The sequence below is a fragment of the Linepithema humile genome, chromosome 8 (assembly GCF_040581485.1).
Source record: "Linepithema humile isolate Giens D197 chromosome 8, Lhum_UNIL_v1.0, whole genome shotgun sequence".
NCBI classification, from domain to species: domain Eukaryota; kingdom Metazoa; phylum Arthropoda; class Insecta; order Hymenoptera; family Formicidae; genus Linepithema; species Linepithema humile.
Window position 1 is genome coordinate 8,773,255 of NC_090135.1, and position 23,724 is coordinate 8,796,978.

The following is a 23,724-nucleotide window of genomic DNA, read 5'->3' on the forward strand; positions in this document are numbered from 1 at the left end:
CAGCTATAGCTGCAACGTACACAGATCTCCCCTTACTCAGCGCAATCACAAACGCTCTTCACACACTACCACCACTTCACTTTAATAATTCCTCCACTCTTCGCTCCACAATTTCCACCTGATCCACCATCTCCAATATCTCGTGCTCCGTGCCAACTATCGTCACTTAATCCACTCTCACCCTCTCCCCCTCCCTTTCTCCCCCATCGTTTACAGTTCAGTTGCTTGATTGACACTAATGATCGTACTATCAATTAATGGCTTGTGTACTTTCCGTCAAGTTGATTTGAAGATGAAATTTTTATGAGCGATCTTTTTATCAGTTTGCTTTTATCTCTGCTTGTTTTTTTCGATTCTCGTTATTCCATTTATAAATCTGTGCTATAGTTACACAATTCTAATTATCTATCTGCTATTCTGAAAAGATTAAAACTTAAAAATGCAATAATGCATTACTATTCCGTTGTTTCTTCTCCTTTCTTTTCGTTTAAGACGTTGCTTAGAATCGCGGAGATCTAAGAAACCCGTTATGCAAAATCGAAAATTTGCGCAATCAAGACGCGAAATAAGCTTTTTAGTCCTTCGTTTCTCTCAACTTTGAGTCTCATCGATACTTGATTCTAGATACTTCTGCTCAAGCTTTCCTTGTTCGTTCCTCTCTCCTCCTCCTCTCTCTCTCTCTCTCTCTCTCTCTCTCTCTCCTCTCCTCACCTCCCCGCCCAGCGTATTCATCATTCATCTAAAATCGTCTCCACATTCACGTCGACGCTCTCCGCGACGCTTCGTCCCGCAATATCCAGCCAACGGCAGCATCACCATCTCCAGGTGGTCGGTGCTTCATGACAGCTCCCGCCACCTGGTCCAGGGTTCATCCTCCCTCTCGCCCTGTTCACTAACCCAGCCAGAGGGGGTTCTCGCATCTCTCGATGCCGCTTCTGCCCCCGCGGCGGCAGCAAGGAACCCGCCGGCGCGACCGGCGAGTTATTGATTTGACAGGAATGACGGGAGGCGGAATGGCGCAGAAATCGATAAGAGGAGGTGGTGGTCCAAGCTGCTGGTGGTGCGCTGCGCGGGGGTGCGCGCGCGCGCAAGGGAGAACGTCGGCGCAATGAGCTAGAGCGAGCGAGCGAGCGAGCGAGGGCCATGCGGGGTTGGAAGCGAGCAGGTGGAGGGAGATACGAGGAGGGAGCGGCAGCGAGGGGAGGAGAATCGGAAGAGAGGGAGCGGAGAATATTTTCATACTCCAGACTCCCGGCGTAGGTAGAAGATGGCAGCCGAGGCGTGATTCGGTCCGGGCAGTTTCTTCTCTTCTGGCCGCGCGCGCGTGAGAGTAGTAGGACCGCAATTCCGCACCCGGGTTCGAGAAGAAGAAGCCGTCGGGAAGTAGTGTGCTCTTCTTTCGCGCTCGGTTTCCTCGTTCATCGATCTCGACGGTGTCCGTGGCTCTCGAAAACCCCGAAGGAAGTCGGAAGATGATTTGAGAAACGATATAAAAAAAGCGAGGAGAGAAAGAGAGAGAAAGAGAGAGAGAAAGAGAGAAAGAAAGAAAGAGAAAAAGAGAGAAAGAGAGAGAGAGAGACTGACTGACTGATTGATACTGAGAGAAAGAAAGATCGTCAGAGATAGGGAGGGAGAGAAACAGAGAAAGAAAGGCAGAGTAAGAGAGATCCGCTCGGCTACGCTTCGCTCGCGCGACGCATCCGTCTCGCTGTTTTTCTGTCCTTTTTTTTTCATCGCCCGTATATACAGTCGCCCGTACGAGCGTGCTACTCGTATCCCCGATAGATCGTACACGAAATTAGTCGTACATCCGTCGGTCGGAAGGATCGGCTCGTGATCCGCTCCGATCCGCCCCGTTACACTCCGATCCGCTCGGTTCCGCGTGCCGCGTCTGATGAGCGAAGAGGCGGTAGATGTCGGTGATTATGCGCGTAGTAATGAGTAATTCTGTAAAGTCCGTTGGGATCGCAGCAGCCGCCATCGTCGCAGTGTTTCACGAGCGTCATGTAATATGGAATTAAACAATGTTGTTAAGACGTAAACATGTTCTGGCTACACTGTGGACTCTTTGTTCTCGTGATTGCCGTATCTGGATTTATTAGCAGCTTAGCCGACACTACATCTAAGCGAGGTAACGCCTGCTTGCTTACCTGCCTAGCCTTTTAGTTTATCTTGCTTGCTCGCTTGCCTGTCCGGTAGCTGTGATAGCGTTGGTGGCTGGGATTTAATCCGGCTTAATGCCGGAGCATAAGCAATCTGATATCGATTCAGGGGAAATTGTTACGCGGTAAACAGAATTTCGATTCGATCGACTCGAATTCTTTATCAAGCGACCATGTTTGTCGGAAAGTCGGGTGCACTTATTCCGATTAGTTTTCGAGAAAGATGTCCTGAGTGTTGAGTGGATTTGAGGATCGCGAAACGGTCGAAATTATTTATCGAGCTAACCGGAAACTATGAAGAAATTATTTCGACGGTTGCTTGGATGAATGAATTGTGCAGCGCTGATCGTTATGGAGGTATTACACCTGCCTGCGCACCTTGTTCACCATGTCCGCTTGTTAGCTCTAAGAAGATAAGAGAAAGGGCGGTTGGATCTAAGGCACCTAGAGATTCAATCGCCCTTCCTTGGCTTTCAGTGTTGTCCTAAACAAACAATTGCGATTTCAATTTGTATAAAATAAGAATTATAAGAAAATTTCATGCAAATTGGTTTATACGATTTAATCAAGTGATGGTTAAGTAATCGTGTCTATTTAGAGTGGACTGGAATAATTTTCAGTATGGAAAGATAATGATTCAGTTTATAATTTGACAGGAGCATGAATTATTCATGAGATAATTACATCTATTTAGATAGCTAGGTACAATCATATCAAGCAGTGTGTTTAATTGCCCAAGCTAAATCTAAAAAAGCTTATTAATTTAGATTACATAGCTGGATAATTTCAATACATTTTTTTATATTTAAAATTTTTTAATTTATAAGATCTGTAAATTATGAACTTTTCATTAGTTTAAGTCATTCAATGTTTTCGCGAAGCGTTTCTTACACCTCAGATCTTTAAAATTCTCTGAAATTTTTAAATTTTCTAATGCTAAACACATTAAACTCTAGATTTTCTTAGGCGTTTTAATCTCAGATTCATTGAATAATAAATTCTTTTAATCAAAGAATATGGCTTTCTCCTAATATCAAAGAACGTGTGATGTAGAGTTTGGCGGGTCAAAGAATCTCGGAACTCGAGGAATTTATGTGATTTGGGGAATCTAGATTTCAAATAATCTAATTTAATCTAATCTAAAGATTAGAGATTAGATAGAAGAAACTCAGAATCTGAGAATTTATAAAACTTGAGAATTCAAATAACAAGAATTCAAATAACTGTAACAAAATTACAGATGCAGAAGTTAAACAATTTAATATTCGATAAAATTGTGAAACTTTCGAAAAAATTCAAAATGTAACAAAATTGAGATAAATAAGAGATCTTAAAAAAGTGAAAAAAATACAAAAATTTAAAAAAGTACAAAGTTTTAGAAACTCGAAAACTTTATCTTAAAATCCAAGAAACTGAGACACCCGGTCGATCGGGTCTTTGCTGTTCCCAGGGCGACACTGCAGAGCTCTCTGCATCCTTGAACAAGGATGAGTACCCCATCAGGGTGCAACCCTCGACCCTTTAAATTATTGAGTTAAATTCTTACATTCTCGTCTTTTCTTACGCTTCTAGATTTTTCTCAAAGCGTTTCTAAATTTTAGATTATTTTGGATTTTTTTAGACTTTTTAATTCATATATTTTTAATTCTCTGCATCTCTAAAATTGCATTTTTTATTCTGTGAATCTTTGAAATTTGATATTTTCAATTTCTTGGATCTATGAATATTAATATTCTTGAGTCTTTGGATCCTCAAGTTTTTACGTTGGATCTTATGAGTCTTTTCGAAGCGCTAGGTTCCTCGTACTTTGAAAATTACATTGCTTATTACATTTCCTCCTACAAAGCTCTTCATATCCTGTAAATCTTCCTGTTAATTATCAACGCATACGTAGCTTCCATGCACTTTCATGTATGGTGCATGTTTGCTCGTCGCAATGTGTTGACAATCCTTTATCTTTGTCATGCATGGTATATGTATAGTTCTTTCTGTACAATAATAATAAAATGCAAATAACAAGCGTAAGTAATTCACATAATTAACATAAAGCAAAATGTGAATTAATATAAACAGTGCATAATGACTGTTTTGCTGTGTTGTTTTGTACAACAAAAACTATATCAATTTATAGATTAAAATATAATACATATGTTTAAAATTTCGCAAAGAATCACCCAATGTTAATTCGTATAAAATGTAACTGTTGCTTCGTTACAATTGTGCAAGAGACACATTATTAATTTCGCTAATTCGCGCACGGGATAAAAACTGCTGACCGCGCGCGTGGCGCGCTTCTCGCAAATTCTACAGATTCGCGCATTTCGGTATTTGCCCCGGCGGCGGAAAATGTGAATATAGATCAGCGGAACGATGGTACTTACGGTCGTACGTATGGCACGCCGCGGATTTTCTCGGGAGGGCCGCGGGAAAACGCGACGCCGGGCGTCGGAATGCGCGTAATCGTTACGTACATTTCCGTCGGGCTTCAAATCCCGCCGCTGCATTATTCATAATGTTATCGCGCGGAATTACTCCGCGCTCGCTCGTTCACTTTGCATGTCGCCGCCGCCGCCCATCGCCGCGTAAAACCGCGAGCACGCGAATGTGCGCTTTGCACATGCATCATCGCTTGTAGCAGCTTATCGCACCGTCAATTTTCTCAACTACGACCACGACGATGGCAATGACGATGCACGCGTATGCATCGCGTTCTTTAATAGACAGATATTTCTATCACGCGGTATTAAAAGAATGTAAATTACGGAAAATTGCAGAAAATTAAAGAAAAATTATTGTAATCTGTCGCATTCAGAAATAAGATTTTTTTCAAAAGAAAAATACATTATTCTATAGAGTATCACTCTTAAATTTTATCTTTGAATAATCTTAACATTCTTATACAAATAAAACTTTACCAAAAATGGCTGATTTTTCAAGTTATATTTCTTTTAAAGTTATCGAATTAAATTATTTATTTTATATCTGCGTAAAATATATCTTCCTTGTATGCTATCAATCATTTTTATATTTATTTGTAAAAATATAGAGAGATAATAAATGTTTACTGCTTCTATTCAGAAGTACAAAGACTTCTTACATTTTTCTTCTTACTCTACTTATCACTACTTATATTCGTCCATATAAAATTTAAGGGTCGAGTTTCCGTATAAGCGAGATAAAATATTTATAAGCTTCTTAGAGACTCGTTTCAAAAATATACAGCCCGCCGTGAACTGCCAATAAATATTTTAATGATGGTTTTAACGCTGCTTCATATGGAAGAAGAGAAGAATGCTAACTGGAAAGTAACCCCTCCTTCAACTGGTTTTCTTGCCAGGTTTGAACTACTTAAAATTGAAAAAAAAAAAATGATAATGCAGAAGTTATGAATAGATAACACAATCGAATCCTTAAGTTAATTTCGAGCAAACTTTACTTCAACGAAAATTTTCTCATTTCGAGATTTAGTTATAAAGTTACTCAGCTGGGCAAGTTGCGTGACAAGGTGGCGTAATCAAATTTTTATTTAAAAAAAATCTATGTCAAATTGGTCGATGGATCCATAAACGCGACATACTTACGGAAAGATATGCGCTTGCAAGATATTTCCATAACCATAAAATGTGTCCAAGCTCTAGGTTTTTATTTTATGTATACGCATATATGAAAAATTCACAAGTAGCTACAGTTATATTACATATTTATTTATGGCCGTTAAAAAAGACGTCGTTTGTAAGCGATATCATGCTTTATCGTTCTTGCAAATAAGAAAAATTATAAAATTATAATCAGACAAAAGGACTTTACCAAATATCTGAAAAATATATAAATATTCTCAGATATCAAATTTTATGAAATATTTTTATAATAATTGTCGTATTAAATGTTTATACAATTAAAGTTTTAATCTCCTTTGAGTGCAGAAAATGGCGTTAACTGCAACGAAGGGGTTGCCGCGAACGAATATTTTGTTTACCCATTGTACGCGAAATCAATCAACTTGTATCCTGCAATTAATCAGGACCTAGGACGGGAAGACGGCTCGTCGACGAATTTCCTCGAGCAAGACCCACGAGATTGAAATGGCAGCGTGCCAGTCCTAACTTATTGGCTTTTAATACGTGAACTCGTGGCCGATTTTGCAGCTCGACGAAATAGAACGACAGATCTACAAAAAATCGTAGTAGTGCGCAAAGATTTATTGCAAAATTTATCACCGATCAATGACAAAATCGAGAAAGTCGAATGCTTTAGATTCAGAAATTTGATAATGTCCGCAGCATATCTCGAAAAAACTTTTTTTTATCAAATATATAGAAGCATTTTATATTATAATAGTAATAAAATCGTAATCAAATAAAATCATAATATTAAAATAATATTAATAAATATTTCTCAGAAAGAGGCAAGTCAATATAATGGATGATAGTATAATGAAATGCGATCTCTAGATAAATGGTTAAATATTTATTCTTTAAGCACTCATATCCACATATTTTTACGTTGAAGCACTCATTCAGTGCATTATTTTTACCATCATTTATGATTTTCAGTCACTTACGTTTTTCTGTATCGTTTAAAAATTTTATTATTAATATATCGCAACGTTTGTATTTATGAAGAGCTTTAAATCGAGCAAGCTATTTTTTAATGTGAGTTTTCTGACCAATTGAGTTTATTTTTAAAAACTGAATATTCTGAAATTACAAAACTTTTCCTTTGAGAAAAAGTCTACTTTAAATTGATAAAAAATGGACGTTTGAAAATATATCGCGTGTATTCGCGAACCGGCTTCCACTGAAATGAGGATAAGTCGGTTTCTCCTGCAGGAGATTTAGAACGATTTGTTTTCCAAATTTCACTCCGCTGCTATTCTTCGCGAATAGCAGACGGAAGAGGATTAATCGGCGTCACGCAAATAATGTTAGTATGCCGGCTAATTTATAAATCGACCTAAATTATCGATCGACGTTGCATTTTAACGGCGGCACGATAAAATATCTGTTTATAAACGTGTGTGCACGGGCACGTAAAAGGGCGATCGATTTCATGCACACACCATATGTCCTCATGTCCTTCGTTCAGCGACGTACACATATCTGGCAATCGATCTCTCGCGATGTCGTAGGCGGCGATCAACAGGAAATCGCGAAATAACGAGGCAGTCGACTGCAGAACGCCTGCAGTATACATTGACGTATGCGTTGGTGATGACGTAATAAGGGTGGAAAGCGCGAGAGGGTGCGGGGGTGAGAGACGGGAGGGTCGAACGGGCAGGGGTGGAGGGGGGAGGAGGGAGGGGGATCTTACGCAGTTACCGAGTGACGAAAGAACGATGGATTTACCCCCTGGAATGCATAATGTGGGTCAATCCGATCCAGTTTTCCCCTACTCCCAAAACCGTATATCTGTAAATTGTATATCTGTTATTTTATTCGAGCGAGCTCGCGCGAATATCGGTCTAGGACATCTTCGTGTGATAATGCGAAGAGGAAGTGCGGCAGACATCTTGAATAGAACGGGACGGGTGTACTGGCGCATCGCGTCCGTCGGTTATCAATGAAAGGCCACAGAATGACCTACTGTATGCTCAGTGAATTTTATCACGCTTCGAGAATTTTTGCGGTCTCGCGCGAGTTTGTGTTGTGTGCGCTCCTTTTTCAAATTTTGTCTCGCCTCTAAATTTTGACATTTTTCCGCGGAATCGAAAACTTGATCACGTAGCGATAAAAATTCAGGAAGAGTAGTAGAGCCCCGGGGAGCACGGAGGGAGGGGCAGGGGGAGAGGGAAGGCTGTGGATGGACGCGGGGCGAAATTAAATTTCTCGCGGAAAGAGGCCGGAGTCACCTCAGAGGCGGCGAGGTGAAAAGGAGATCTCCAATTTTAGCATGATCTCTGAAAGCGGCAACGAAACTGGGCCGTAAGCGCTGTACATGAGTGCTCCTTTATGCGCCACCGTGCGCCCTTTATCTTGCTTCCAAAACCGCGTTATTAGATTTGTCGGGCGCAGTGTCTGTCTGGACGGTTAATTCATGCAGATCGGGGGAAAAAAATTCAACGATCCGGACGGGCGGAAATTTAAATAATTTGAGTAAGTTGTTTGAACGTATTATTGCCAAAGAGGAGAAGAGGATATCAATTCGTTTCATAGCTGTTACATTCACCCTTCCCTCGTGATAAAACGTGTCATGTCGTATTGGTTGCCAGTGTGCAAACAATACCGTGGTAGAGCAGGGCGAGCAAATTTCCGGATCATTTTCTCCACGTGTTCCCTAAGACGTTATTGATGTCTGAAAAATTCTGTTCAAGCTCAGCACCCACTTTTCCGGTCGATGCACCTTTACACGGTGTATATTTGCTATTTGCTACATAACCAAATTATAATACTTTTAATTTTAATATTTAAAATTACAAATACAATGCAAATATACGATGATTTAAATAAAATTGCAGATTTATAAATGTTTTCAGAACAAATAATAGCACATTAATTAAATAAAATAATAATAATGTTAATTGAATGATAAATATTTCTATCCCAAATGCAAAAGTCAAATTTTATTGCCGCAAGCAACTTAAGTAGAAAATGCTTTAATAGTCAGACAAGCAAAGCGAACGGAATATATTCTTGTATCAACAAAATTTAAGTGTTTCCGAGAAATCAGTTTCAGCCAAATTCTATTATTTGGCTTCTTTCATTTGTACGTTATAATAGAGATACTTGTTGTCCGGATTTCGGAGATTATTTCTGAATTTTCTGAATTGGCATCCCTCGAATCGTAGCCCCGGATCGAAATGGCCGGGCTCACGGCAGATCATTTTTCTCGGATGTCCTCTTAAATCGTCCTCGACGCCTGAGAAATTCCGCCCGGACCTGGCTGCCGCTTTTCCGGCTGACTCACCTACAACCTGCCGCTAGTCTCATTCATTTTCCTTTTTCGGGAACGACTACCATCATTCTTTATCTCGATACCAGGTGAATACCATGGGAACCGGCAAACGGCAGCGACAGGACGTTAGACAAGAAATAAATATGACGTTACAGGAGGTTCGCGAATGGCGGAAATGTCTACTTTATTAAATTGCAATGATATATAAATTTTTGAATCATACACCTGACGGTGTACAATGGAAAGGAATTCGCTAGATTATTATTTCTCTAACTGTACATCTTGGATTTGAAGGCAAAAGAGAATCCTAGGGAATTTGAAATACTGCGAAGTTCAGTTATATATATATATCATAAAAAAAAAATTAAAAGAAAAATATGAGAAATGTAGAAGTAAGACACTAAAAAATTGCAAGATTGAAAAATGCGAGAATCCAAGGGTCTGACAATTCCATTGTCGACAGCGACAATCAAAGGACTCGGCTATTGAATTGTATCCTGACACTATGCGACAAAGGATCGAGATGTCGAAGAGAAGAGCGGCCAGGACGAGCGCAAAGCGTGGTATTTGTTTTAGAATTCCTACGCTTTACCGATGTTCGAAATGGCAAAGCGTTTGAAATCTGAAACGAATGCGCGCAAACCTTCATCCCAGCTAGGCAGAGGAGAGCCATAACCCGCGGAGGATGTGATTCTGCACGCGCGAGGCCATCACGAGGAGAAAGTGAATCACTCTCGTGTCGGAATATTATGTGTGTAAAAAGAAGAATGTCGATATGTTTGTTAGAAACTCTATTATGCGTGAATTCCGCGTGTGTTTCTGCTCTGATTCTCTATCCTTACTTATTTTTAAAGACACTTTTCCTCTCTATATTTATTTTTGTACAGTATACCGCGAAATATAACAACCATTAATAAGTTTGCATTTTTTATAAATTCTCTTAAACAAAAATAAATATAGATAAATTAGATCGAGATATTCTATTAAACTTTTAAACAAAATATAAAAAAGAACATTAAGTACGCTTCTTTGTGCTTGTTAAAACATTATTACACACACGCGAAACAGTGTTGTTTAATGCATTTCTGCAAAAGGTATAAGAAACTAACGCTAACTAAAAATGAAAAATTGTGTACGCATAAAATTTAATGCAAAACATATTTAATATTTAATGAAGGAAAAAACTTGACACTATTAGAGTAACATGTTCATTACTTGTATCATAATGTTAATTAATTTTTTGTGTTTGTTATTTATTAGTACAATCTCAAATATTATCTAACTGAAGTCTAGCAACGGCAAATATTGAGAAAACAGCGCGTTTCTCTCTCTCGGGCCACTCGAGCGAAAGACTGCGCGTCTGCTATGCTTTTATTTCTTAATCTAAACAGGACCTCCCCCCACTATATTAGTATTATGCACAAAATGACGCGCCTCGGACCATTCGAGTTGCAACACCCCACCTCGCGCGCAGATTCTTTCGCGTGAATCGTCGTCTAATCTAACCACGGCCCATTCTTCTATTTTACTATTGGCGTGTCAACAGGACAACGCGCCTCGGACCACTCCAGTTGCAGCGCCCCGCCTTGCGCGCAGGTCCTTTCGCGTGAATCGTCGCCTAATCTAACCACGGCCCATTCTTCTATTTTACTATTGGCGTGTCAACAAGCCAACGTGTCCCGGATCACTGCAGTTGCAGCGCCCCACCTCGCGCGCAGTATATTTTTACGTGAATCGTCGTCTCATCTAAAAAAAGAACTGTCTTCTATTTCGCTATTGACATGTCAACGAAACGACGCCTCTCGATTCACTCCAGTTACAGTATTTTACTTTTCGCGCGATTTTTATGAGACTTTATAATTTCAACTAATTGTAAAATACACGATCACGCGTATACTTAGCGCGAAACACAATCGCGTCTTTTGATAATTAAATTTAATTTATATTCGGGTTGGATTAAGTTAGATCTTAATAAATTTAGATTTTATTCTGAAACTTTAAAAGAGAATTTATTGTAATATTTGATATTGTAAATGTAATATTCAGTAAAACTTTCGTTATAAGTGACTTTAACTTGATCAAAGAATTCGTAGATGAAAGGAGTGGCAGTATTTCCGAGATGTCGTATGTACAAGTATTTGTTCAACCTGCAGCCTGGGATTCGCCAATCTTCCATAAATGCAGGAAATAAACAGTTGCGACAAACATAGAAAAGAGAGACAAATTCCGAGAGGAAAGGCGATTCAAAGCGAAACTCCGTTCGCGTCTGATTGCATATTTATTCGATTTTAGATTTTCCTTGCGTGCTAGATGGTGACAGAGTAAATCAAAAATCAAAACCTCCGAAGCGAAAGAAATTGGTCCAACAGAAAGAAGTTGCTGTACTGTAAACACGAATTATACTTTCACTTTAATTTACTTTTCCAGTTGCAATAATCATGCGATACATTATTATCAGTTTCAGAAATGCAGTAAAGTGACTTTATCATCGTTTTTCTTTTCTAATTTTAAATCCTAAGCTTCTTCTCGTAGAAATGCGTAAAACTTCTTTGACTTTTTCAATCTGGAATTTCACTTTTTAAGTCCGTCAATAATTGTACAATAATATCAAAATTAATTTGAAGATTCAGCTATTCAAGAATTGAACAGAAATCTATTTTAAGGATTGTGCGTGCACGTGCGTAAATAATTCTCTGACCCTTGGATTTTTGCATCCTTGTGAGCCCGTAAATCTTGAAATCCCGAGATCTGCGAGGGACCTCGAAGAATTAAGAAAAAGCGAGTAAATAGAAATGGGCAAAAGGGTTGAAATTGTATGTTTCAACCGGCTCGTCATTCACACAGCACTCTCCTTACTCTACTCCACCTTCTCTTCCCGACTCGTTGCCCCTCTCGCCATCTTCGCGGCTTCTCATCCCATCGAAAAACGTTTCCATGCCGGTCTTCGGGATAAATAGTTTGCGCAGGAAAAGGATTTCCACGTCGGCAATTTATCTCGAACGTACGCGGCTCCATTAAGTGGAGACGCAACCCTTTGAGTCTGGAGAGAGCGGGATGCTGCGGATTTAGGATTGCGCGTGGGTTTAAGGCTGTAATCGCGGGATTTCGGGACGCGCGCGACACAGCTGCCGATAATTTTGGAGGAAATTACTTTCCGTACTTTCGTGCTGACAATTCAGATGCTTTCTGTTTTTGCGTCGACACGTATAGATTGTTATCGTTGTTTGTCTTTCAAAAAAAAAAAAAAATTTAACAGTTTAATAAATCAAATAGTTTAAAATAATTTTGTGGAAAAAAATTACTCTTTGATTTAATTATTTTTTAATTAATTATTATAATAAATAAATAATAAATTAATTAATTTTAATTGTATAAATGTTAGTCATATTCTAACAAAATATAGATTTGTTATAATAAATGTTAAATCTTCTAAAGCCTTTAGTTTTCTCAATCGAAAGTCGTAAAACTTATGATTTCTCCATTCTACATATAAATTCTTGACATTTTCGATGCTCAGATTATTCACTCTAAGACGTTGAACTTTTCGAGACCGAGAATCGTGTAATTATTTGAAAACCCGTACAATTCTAAATTCGCGGATTGCCTTCTTTACGAACAAAATGAGTCTTTCGCAGAAATGGTTTACGACTGTGAAAAGAAATCAATATAGGCGGACGGGAAGAGTCTTGGATACAAAAGAATTGACAGCTGTCGCTTTCTACGGCAATAAAGTTAAAAGACCTTAAAATAAAGGGACAGTTTAAGCCCAGGGTGTTCGTCAAGTATATGCTCTCTGTACCAAATAAATTCAACGGAACGGACAAAACAGACTTGCAACTTAGAGAGTTTATCTCCGGCAACGAGTCGTGAAGAAATTTTAGGAACTCGGCAACACATACCTCGCAATTTCTCGGATCCGCAACACTAACTTTTTAAAATATACAGCTTCTGCGCAAATAATCAGATCTCCGAAAAGTATTTACAATAATAAGTTGAATATATTTCCAACTGAGGATATTTCAGAATATCTTATTTTGTAAATTAATTTGAAACCTTAAAAAGAAAATTTAAAGAACCGATATAATTTTTAAGCACATCTTTAGAAAAGTGAATTTTTATTTGAAACATTTAGTATTTTTCATCTGCACAGCTTTAAACATTTTATGATACTGCATCCTTGAACCGGTGCTTGAACCTTAGAACCTTAATCTGACTGAAGGGTAGACACTTCCGGCACAGCTTTCCCTAGACGGGGACGGAGAGATAGGCGAGAGGGGGAAGGAGGAAGGGGGGAGGGGGAGAAGTGGAGAGAATGAGAAAGAAGGCTAGAAGGAAAGGGACAGAGGGACGAGCAATCAATCTTTGAGAGGCAGATGAGTGCGAGAACCTAAAATATAGGGCAACACAAATTTAGTCTAGCTGCCGGTCCACGTCCACGTGTCGACGTGAATGCGCAACCGCCCGGGTTTGTAATCGATATTGCCGACAAGGCACCACGCCCTGCACCTGCGAGATGTGCCGGGATATGCAATGCCACCGAACCGAACCTAGTCGAACCTTGCCCAGGACTCTCTTTCTCTCTCTCTCTCTCTCTCCCTCCCTTCCCCCTCCCCCTTCTCTCTCTCTCCCCCCCCCTCTTATTCTTTCTCTCACGCGCCCTTTCGCGCTACCTTCTTGAGCATGCTTCGAAACTTGGGCGATCTCAAGCTCCTTTGAAGCGCGACTCTTCGAGTCCTAGATAAACCGATTGTTCAGTCGCGTATGCGATGACATGGTGCCTCAAGCCAAGCTAAAATTCCCTCGAGAGTTTTTTTTATTCAATTTGCGTGCGTGCTCGTTCTTTTCATATTATGCAAAACTTCAATTTTAATTTGGAAATTTTTAAGCCACGCGTACTTTTAGTCAACGACACACGCCGCCTGGATCTCGATAAAAATGCTTATGCGCCATTTTTAGGTATTTCTTTCTCGCGTACTTCAAAATTTAGGAGATTTTAGGATTTCTCTTTTGAAGCCGGGCTTCTTCTTTGAGTTCTGGATAAACCGATTGTTCAGCTCCCGTATGTGGCAACACGACGCCCACTTTGAACCTGGCTAAGACATCCTTGGGGACCCTTTATCCTTCTCGCGTGCTTATCTCTCCTCTCAAGAGGAGATACAGAAGAGAAACTTTGGTCTTTTATTTCAGAGGGATTTTTCAAGCTTTTATTTATTCAGTTTTGTATGACTAGATTATTAGATTCTCCGTTCAATGACATCAGACCGAACCTACCCGAACGTTGCGCAGATTTATACCGCTCTTTACGCGCACCTGCGTCCCTTTGTGAATGACATTTCGAAACTTGGGTAATGCTTGAATCCTTCACAGGACGTTCGAGTTATAGATAACTTAATTATCAAGTTTGTCAGGCAATTGAACTTTCTTCAATTTTCATATTCTTTCCTACATCGATCTTATTCAATTTGGATTTTGTTTCTTTGAGTTGGGGATTTTAATATTGAATTAGACGTGAAAAAGAATCAAATTGCGACGACGTAGATAAGCGATATAAATTATTTCGTAACTATTCGCTCAACGGTAAATATTACATTGGCGATCAAAAAAAAAAGTTCCACCGAGCCAGCCAGTCGCGAAAGGGCGATGCCCCGGTTTCGCTCGGGAAGCCCGAAGGGCTCGGGAAGGTTAAGAATCGCCGTCATAGAGCCGCCGCGTCATTGACTCCGATTCATTCGGGGGCGACTTCGCCCTCGGCTGATTTTTTGTGCTCCAGTCCCGGAAGTAGGACAGTGTAAACCGCCTTCCCTTTATCCGGCGCTACGTCTGTCTTATGAATTTTGCGATGAAGAATTTTGCACCAAGATGAAAAAGTTTCGCCATTCATTCTCGTCCTTGCGAAGGATAAAAGTGCAAATACCGTATATTCTTTTTCTCGCTGGCCTTTTGCGCAATCCAGATCGCAAGATGTGATGAATTGTGCGAATTCATTTAACTGACTTTTATACGAAAGAAACGTATAATTTTACGATAACTGAACAAAGGAATAATAAAGCTTGAGTCAACATATAACCGTAAACGGAAGATAATATCCGATATTTGGATAAAACAAGAAAATTGTTCTGTTAGTATTGCAAACGGAAAGATTAGATTGCCATATTAATATTGTGTAAGTGATAAATGAGGAAGATAAATATATGGCAATAATGGACGTGTAATTGATGCATAATTAACAGATTCATTACAATATTTCAATATTAAATCATCCAACATTCGTCATTGTTACTTCCTTTATTACTGCGATATTTCACGATATTTTAAACAGAATATTTTTAAAGCCAATAAAAGAATTAGTAACATACAGAATATTTTATATAATTTCGATGTAAAATAATGCTCTAATATAAGTTACATAAAAATTTAATTAAATTCCGTGCTTCTGAAACATTTCAATATCCAATATTAAATACCTTTGAGATTAATGCTCAAAATAAATCTCAATTAAATTAGAATTTGCCATAGACTAAGTAAAGAATCTTATCTGAGATGCTCTTGGCATTCTGGCGTTTTGGATATGAGCTGTCCAAAATCCTAAGCATCTTAGATCCTTTGATCCTCTATTCTTTTGATCCTCGATTCCTTGTTTGGACATGGTCGGTAAAGAGTTTGCTTTGCTCGAGAAAGTTCGCTAAACTTCATCCGGTCTAAAACTCTCAGGTGAACCACTAAAATACCTGAGTACATGCCATGTTGGTTCATTGTTAAACCTTTTGCTGTTAGTGCCGGTTTAAGACAACATTAGTGTTGACTGATCATTGCAAAAAATAGTGGAGCTATACATAATTGTTTTACTTATTTATTTACTTTCCTCTTTGGAAAATTATTTTTTTTTTATATCACACTTCGTGTTTAGTAGACATTATTAAATTATTCCAAATTTTTCTTTTTGTTTTAGAAGCCGACTACACTTTAGATGATTCCTTTTGGAAAGAAGAAGAAACTCCCGTTGGTGAGTAGACATATATAATGCCATTTTGCTGGCACAAAATTATTACAAAGTTAATTCCATGTCATTAAAATTTAACTAATAGAATTTTAAAATATAATCAACCAATTCGTAAAATTTTTCAAATTTAATAAGCGAACATAAATATTATTTCTCAAGTTAACTAATTTATTTCAAATTTTTGTTAAAATTAGTTTTGATTGAATAAGAAAAATTATTTTTTGCACGATCGATTTACGTTATTAACGTATGCCGCTTTTGCGGAAGAGGAAAAATTTGCAAATGCATGCTGTCGCAATTTTTGCGCGATTGCGACGGCTGTGGAATAACGCGCGGACTCTGCGTAAACAAACCACCGTAAAGTAGAAGGACCGCAATGCAGCACTTTCGTTAGAAACTTGATCCTCGAGGATACGACAAATCCTCGAGAGCGGTTTATTGTTAAGTCAACACCGCTGATTGGTCGGAAACGCGAAACTTAAATTGGATTACATTTTAGAGGAGGACAATGCACCGAGACGGAGCACGACGGCACGAATTCCGGCTTAGATATTACGATGATTGCGTAATGGGAAATCTGTTTTAAAAGCTGGGAGAGAAAAATTTCGAATTATTCCGGCTAGCATTTGTTTTAATCTGACTTTAAAAGCTGAGAAAATTCTACATAATGTATTTCAGTAACGCTGAATGCAGGAATTAAGGAGCTTAATTAAAGATTAGAATGTAAAGCGGTGTTGAGCGTACGCGAGTAAGCAGCAATAACTGTTGCCACATTACATGAAAATTAATTTAATTTGATATACCATTTGAATATCTATTATTTGCGAAGCAAATTCAATTTGCGATCGAAATAATTCTGGATGGAAAGTGTCGGGAAAAGCATCACGCGACATGCTTTGATAAGAAAGAAAATCCAGGATTTAAAGAATTAAGGAGTTTAATTAAAAATAAAAGTTTTACGCTGCGCATAAAATACTGTGTAGATAATATGTATAAAGACAATGTAAAATTCAACGATCATGAAAAAATCCGATTATCTTAGAATCCAAGCAGTTGAGGAATTCTAAGAATCGCAAAGTGTAGAAAGAACGTCAGAATTTTCTGATGGAAAATCGAAGTTGCGCTACGAATTCCTGCCGCAGCGTTTATATAATGCAGCAAAACCGTAACTTATAACAGAAACATAACGATGGCAGTCATGGCAGTTGGCTGAATTAATCGCAATTTGCGCGGAGAACTCGCGACATTTCTGCAGCACTAACAATAATCGGCGGGAGGAGTGACGGGCGGCGCGAAAGAGATAAATTAATCGGCGAGTAATCTCGGCGTGTTTGGGCGACGCTTCAAGAGTAGAACTGGAAATTGAATTCGCGAATCGCGCGCGCAAACTTCTCGAAATAAGCGATTCGCGAATCGCAGGAAATAGTCGGCCTACAAATCAATATCTGTTGTCGAACTAGCTAATGGCAATTCTTCAACATGCAAAGCGTTCCGGCATCTCTTAACTATAAATTAAAAGCGAATAAACTTATTGATAAAAAATATAAATTGTAAACAATAGCAATAACAGCAATAACAGAAATGCAAATAATTTCAATATTTTAAATCAAACTAGATTATTAATTAAAAGGTACAAATTTAATAATAATTAAATACATGTATTTATATTATAAATTTCACGGATAAAGCACGGAAAATTGATAGAAAATTCCTCCTCTTCATACTCGCATGAGAAATCAATTTCGAGAATGATGGATATTGAGAGAGCTAATATGGAGATACAAAGAGAATAGGACAATAAAATTTACTCTATTACTGCTTTTATTATTGAGTCATATGGAGTAAAATTTTGATGATGGTGGTCGCGAGGACAGGGCTAATGGCAATAGCGCGAAATTTCGTCGATGCGGTGCAATGAATCGCCCCAAAGTCCATTCGAGATGAAATTAGAGATCGTAGGAGGGTGGGTGAAAGAGTGAGGCCAAGGGAGAGGGGGGTGAAATTAGGGCGTTCGATTGAACGTTCGGTTGAACGTGGAAATTAATTTCAGGTGAGGTCGAACGACTACTACGCGAATATCGACAAAACCAGGAGCTAGTACGAAATATCGGTGGTCATTACTATCAGATCATCTATCCGGTACAGCTACGGCATCACGAGAAAATGGGGATCTCCACGAGAGAAGTCGGCATATCGAAGGTAACCCATCGCACTTTGTTACTTTTTGTATCACTTCGCCGTACAAGAGTCTTTGTCAGACTGAATAAAATTCAAGACGGGCAAAAAATTCAATTGAAATAAATCATAATAATATTTTATCAATGACTAATCGTTATCCTTACTGCAATTTAGTTTCCTCAAAGAGGTTACGGAGATGGAGGATATCAAAATTCTAGAGGCAGAATGAGAGTAAGTTTTACAAAAAGAAAACACACCTTGAAATGAATTATTTAAACATAATTGTGTGAATGATTTGTCCAAAATATCTTTAGCATTTGAAGGATAATCGTAATGTTGATATTTCCAGACAGGGAGACATTTTCACCGGACGTCCCTTCTGATCAAGGCCTTTAATCACAAATTTCGCCTAGATTTAGAATTAAATACGTAAGTGCTCTCTAATTAAAATGTTGATAACATTTTTAAATGTAATCTCTCGGACTATAAAGAATCTAATTAGAAAATTTAGTTAGTTTATTGATTAAGAATCATTTTGTTGCAGGCAACTTTTAGCTCCAAACCTTGGACAAAAAGACTTTTTAGTCGGCAACGCGGAACAAGTGTCTAAGCAGGTAATGTATTCCGAGTAAATGCAATCTCACATGCGGCAACCTAATGGCATTTAAGTATTCACATAATGCAAACCGACATGCACGGTCGTTGATAAAGATATAATTGTTTTGCATAATTAGTTACTTTGCTCTGCAGCTTGTTAAAACAAGTTTAATTTGGAAGTAATTGCTTTTAACACGTTGCGTGTCATGTTGATTTTACGCGGCCTTCCATTCATATATGGAAGTTGTTATACATATATGTTTATAAGTTATATGTTACAAAATTGCAAAAATTATTGAAAAAAGATATAACATGTAGAATGCATTTATAAAATTTCAGATAGTTTGAATGTTCAGCGAAAAGTTCAGCGTAGGTCGCTGGTCACCTACGCGACATGTGTTAATAACGTTTCATTATTACTATAAGTCTTTCTAAAGGGCGGGATAGAAAAAAGTGGTTTTGAAAATGACAAAGTTATTTTAACGCCACACGAGAGAAAGAGAAAAATGTCATATGTGCAAGCATATATATTATCTATTTTGCTATAAAAAAGCGGTACTACAAATAGCGAAATTTAAAATTCATATAAAGTTTAACTTCACGCAAGGGTTAAATGTTAAGAGAAGAACTTGAAGGTTTTTATCGATAAAATCTATAATGGTGTTTTTAATTGTTGCAGGAGATAGAACATTGTTATTATCACGGCACCGTGAGAGATTATCCGGGAGCTAGCGCTGCTTTTCACACGTGTAACGGTGTCAGCGGTGTCATTCATTTAGGCAACGAGACGTTCGTCATTCATCCATTCTACGGCGGCGATTTGTCGGTCAGTAATTTATTCAAAAAGAATGTTAGAGTGACGGCGTATGTGCGACATTATCGAAGTATAAACGAATCAAACTATGCGCATTCAATTCTCTCATTAATATATACCTATTCTCAAAATAACTTTTTTGCACAATGTTGCTGACAAAAATTAATAATGCTATGCTTGTAGATACATTGATTGCTCTTCTGAAGAAATGAGAATCTAATTTTTTCGTCATTTTATTCTAACTCGTGCACAGCCTTAAAATAAAATTGGTGGAAGTGGCTAAATTTAGACCAAAAGTCTCAGAGTTGGTTGATTTGCTTTGATTTTATTACTAGATTAGAAGTAACTTGGCGGAAGTTTAGGTCATGCTATAATTAAATGGAACGTCAAGTGTCGAGCACAGGCGTGGCAACAAGATGGTTGGCAAAGGCATAAACTATATGCAGGCCTCTCTTTTAGCAGAAACATCCTCACATTATATTTGAAGCCCGAACGAAAGCTAACAAAGGCTGCGCTAACATGGGAAGTGATCAGCGTGTAAAAAGTCGCCGGCAGAAGCATATTGGGCTATCAGAGATCATCTCCGATCGATACAAAAGAGACGTCCGTGAAGCAACCAAATACATCGAAACTGCCATCATTATCGATAAGGCTATGGTATACATATTATCTTTTATTTTATGCTTTGAGACCAATCGCTGCAAGCGCAAAATTATAAAAGTGATAGAATTATATAGATAAAACATACGAAAAAATATCAAAATATTACACTATAAAGTCACAAAAAGTATACAATGTGCGCGGATATGATAAACTATAAAAATTTATTTTTTTTAGCAATCGGCCAATTCAATTGGCCTTGATTCCGCTTGCGTATGTTTTAATGCATTCCTAGCGCAGAACTCAGATTATTAATTACTTTAAATAATTAAATACTAAATTATTTAATAAAATTTAGTAACAACATTGTAAAATAGATACTAATTTTTATTATACTAATTTTATTTCCAAAATTGTTTGCAATTTTAAATTTTGCGTGAGAAGAAAGCAATTTAATAATTTATTTATTTAATTATTTGATACGCTTCTAACGTTTATCAAATAATATTTCTGTGCTTGTATATAGTTTGACAAAAGAAACGGTAGTACCAGAGCTGAGGTTGTTCACGATGCCATCCAAGTCGCTAATATCGCAGATTTGGTAAGTCAATACACGTGCATCGTCATTTCGATAGAATGTATATTAAATTGAATTTTTTTTGCAGTATTTCCGTACGTTAAATACTAGAGTCTCCGTCGTATACATCGAAACTTGGCAGGGCAGCAACCAGGCGAAAATCGAAAGTGATATCGGTCAAACCTTGTCAAACTTTAACGATTATACGATGCGGAGAATGTATCATATTACTCAGGACACCATCCAATTGCTCACGTGAGTCCGTTATTCGTTTCCCGAATCTTTAACCTACGACTTGAATCTCTAATTTCTTTAATATTTAACATTATAACTTTTTATGTGTGATTACACTTTAATTTTATTAATTTTACTAATAGGTATTTTAAATAGTTTAAATGTGTACAAGATATATAAAACAACAAATTAAATTTATAAAATAAATAATTAATTTACGGATTTTTTTAACGGCAGAGGTGAGACATTCTCAGGTGGAGTATCAGGGATAGCTGTACCATCGACCGTGTGCAGCCAAAGAGCCGTAGGAATCAGCGTCGATTTAAATACTTACGAGCCTCATCTTTTAGCTGGTACCATGGCTCACATGATCGGCCACAATATTGGCATGAGCCACGACGATGGAAGTCAGTGTTTACTCATGTCACTCTTCATATATTAATCGATTCTACACAAGTATCTCTAGGAGCGGTAAAAAAACTTTTCGTTAAAAAATTTTTAGGAAGTGATTGCAACTGCCGCGACTGGCACGGGTGCATCATGGCTCAATCCATCGTCGGCCTAGAGAACGTTCAGCCGTACAAGTTTTCGGAGTGTAGTAAAACTGACTATATAGAAGCCTTGAAAGTCGGTAACGGCATTTGCCTTTTCAACAAACCAAACCAGGTAAATAAAAAGAAGATCTGCTCTCGTGATTATTTCATTCGCATTTCGAATTGGAGCAAATTCGACGAAGTGCACAAACCAATAAATGAGTTCTGATAATCGATTTCGAATTTGCTTCAGTTGGAGATTGAGAGGAGGACATGCGGAAACAGGGTAATCGACGACGGGGAACAATGCGATTGCGGAACTATCGAGGAATGCCACGAGTTCGATCCTTGCTGCGATCCTATCACCTGCAAATTGACAACGGAGGCCGAATGCGCAACCGGTCCTTGTTGCAACGATTGTAAGGTAAGATATTTCAACAGATTCAATAAATAACTGAACGCTACAAAATGCCATGAATTGTCAGTAAATTGTGTTTACATACCAAAAAAAAAATTAACTCTATTAAATGCGTACTTGTGAAGAAACAAGCAATCGCATTTTCGATACCACTTATATTGCTTTTATAACAAATATCGCCTGTAATATGAAATTGCAGCTCCGACCTCGCGGTGTCGTCTGTCGCGAATTGACAAACGAATGCGATTTACCGGAAGTGTGCTCTGGTGACACCGGCCAGTGCCCACCGGACGTTTACAAGAAGAATGGCAATCCGTGTTCTAACAACGCCGGGCATTGCTTCAATGGGGTGTGTCCGGCTTTGGATCTGCAGTGCGAGCAAGTCTGGGGTTACGGCGGAGTCGCTGCCGACGAGAAATGTTTCGAGCAATTTAACTCCAAGGGTTCCATCAATGGTCATTGCGGTACCGATCCCAGCGGTCATTTTATCAAATGCGATCCGGAGTAAGTAATTGCTCTTGTCGCGTGTAAAGAAAGATAAGTGTACAAAATAAAAGACAGAAAAGAGAAATAGCAGAAACTAAATGAAAAAGATGCAAAAATCTATACTAACAAATTTTTATTATCTTCTTTTATTTAATTATTATTCAAATTTTTAACGCAAAAAGCAGTTTATCGGAAGTTTATAAGTTTATATGTAATATTGATTGGTCAAAATGAGAAATATTTTTTTCAGAAACGTTCGTTGCGGATCCCTTCAATGTGAACAAGGAAGCAAGCAGCCGGTAATTGACGGAATGAAGGATTATTATACTAGAACTATAATTTCCATTAAGAAACAGGAATACGAGTGCAAGTGAGTCTCCAGTTCAGTCAAATGTATCAATTTTTTAAATTGGATTGGCTTTATTAAATCAATTATTTTGACTTGTAAGAGCTACAACCGGAAAAGTTGAAGGAACCGATATGCCGGGATGGGGATTGGTCCGTGACGGCACATCCTGCGGTGATAACTTGGTAATCGTATAACCATATAACGCTATATTTAAATAACATTCAGGAGTAAAAATTTAAATGTAACTTTACTTATTTTTTTAAATATTATTTTTCCTTAATTGTCAGATCGAATTAATGAATTGTCAATTACGATACATTCTAGATTTGCGTGAATCAAACTTGTACGAGCTTGTTTCCACACATCGATCAAGAGAAATGTCCTAGCAATCACGACAACAGCGAGTGCTCAGGAAATGGCGTAAGCAAATTTCAGGACGAAACAATTCAGAACAATTTACTACAACATTATAATTCTGATAAAAAAATATTTTTGAGTTACATATTTGAAAGATCCAACTTTTAGAATGTGATTATACTCCAATTAAATAATATCTAGAATTTCCTTGATAATTTCATGATTATTTGTAGAATTGAAATTTGATTCGTAGCATAATGAGTAGGTTACACGAATTACGATTACATTAATAATTTGCTCGAAATTGTTATTTTGCCGCAGGTATGCACGAATGTCAACAAGTGTTATTGTGATCCTGGTTGGAGCGGACCGGACTGTTCAATAGAGCAATTCATTCCGACGGCATTGCCAACGCCATCCACACCCGAATCTCCGAAATCTGGTTCGGATTCTAAACTGGAGAAGAAAGAGACCCCCTACGGTAAGCTTATTTATTTTATTTCATTTATTTTATCACTGCTAATTAGA

At 38.0% G+C, this 23,724-nt stretch overlaps 2 protein-coding genes across 21 annotated transcripts in view; one reads left to right on the top strand and one right to left on the bottom strand.

Annotated features, from left to right (window-relative positions):
* LOC105670555 (centrosomal protein of 131 kDa) overlaps positions 1-23,724 on the bottom strand; it is a 64,805-nt gene that overhangs the window by 23,417 nt on the left and 17,664 nt on the right. The window lies entirely within an intron of this gene.
* mmd (mind-meld) overlaps positions 1,212-23,724 on the top strand; it is a 38,851-nt gene continuing 16,338 nt past the window's right edge. For 14 of the 19 annotated variants that reach the window (XM_012364116.2, XM_067360254.1, XM_012364110.2 and 11 more), the window contains exons 1-18: positions 1,213-2,131; positions 16,003-16,056; positions 18,104-18,252; positions 18,406-18,462; positions 18,581-18,660; positions 18,776-18,845; positions 19,508-19,654; positions 20,102-20,299; positions 20,769-20,843; positions 20,908-21,074; positions 21,291-21,460; positions 21,556-21,719; positions 21,840-22,010; positions 22,204-22,508; positions 22,741-22,860; positions 22,940-23,021; positions 23,164-23,259; positions 23,518-23,677. In XM_012364116.2, the coding sequence (XP_012219539.2) occupies positions 2,044-2,131; positions 16,003-16,056; positions 18,104-18,252; positions 18,406-18,462; positions 18,581-18,660; positions 18,776-18,845; positions 19,508-19,654; positions 20,102-20,299; positions 20,769-20,843; positions 20,908-21,074; positions 21,291-21,460; positions 21,556-21,719; positions 21,840-22,010; positions 22,204-22,508; positions 22,741-22,860; positions 22,940-23,021; positions 23,164-23,259; positions 23,518-23,677 (2,353 nt within the window). In that variant the 5' untranslated portion in view covers positions 1,213-2,043. Of the gene's footprint in view, positions 2,132-16,002; positions 16,057-18,103; positions 18,253-18,405; positions 18,463-18,580; positions 18,661-18,775; positions 18,846-19,507; positions 19,655-20,101; positions 20,300-20,768; positions 20,844-20,907; positions 21,075-21,290; positions 21,461-21,555; positions 21,720-21,839; positions 22,011-22,203; positions 22,509-22,740; positions 22,861-22,939; positions 23,022-23,163; positions 23,260-23,517; positions 23,678-23,724 lie in introns of all 19 variants that reach the window. The other 5 variants (XM_012364117.2, XM_012364113.2, XM_067360255.1 and 2 more) reach the window with 2 other exon arrangements.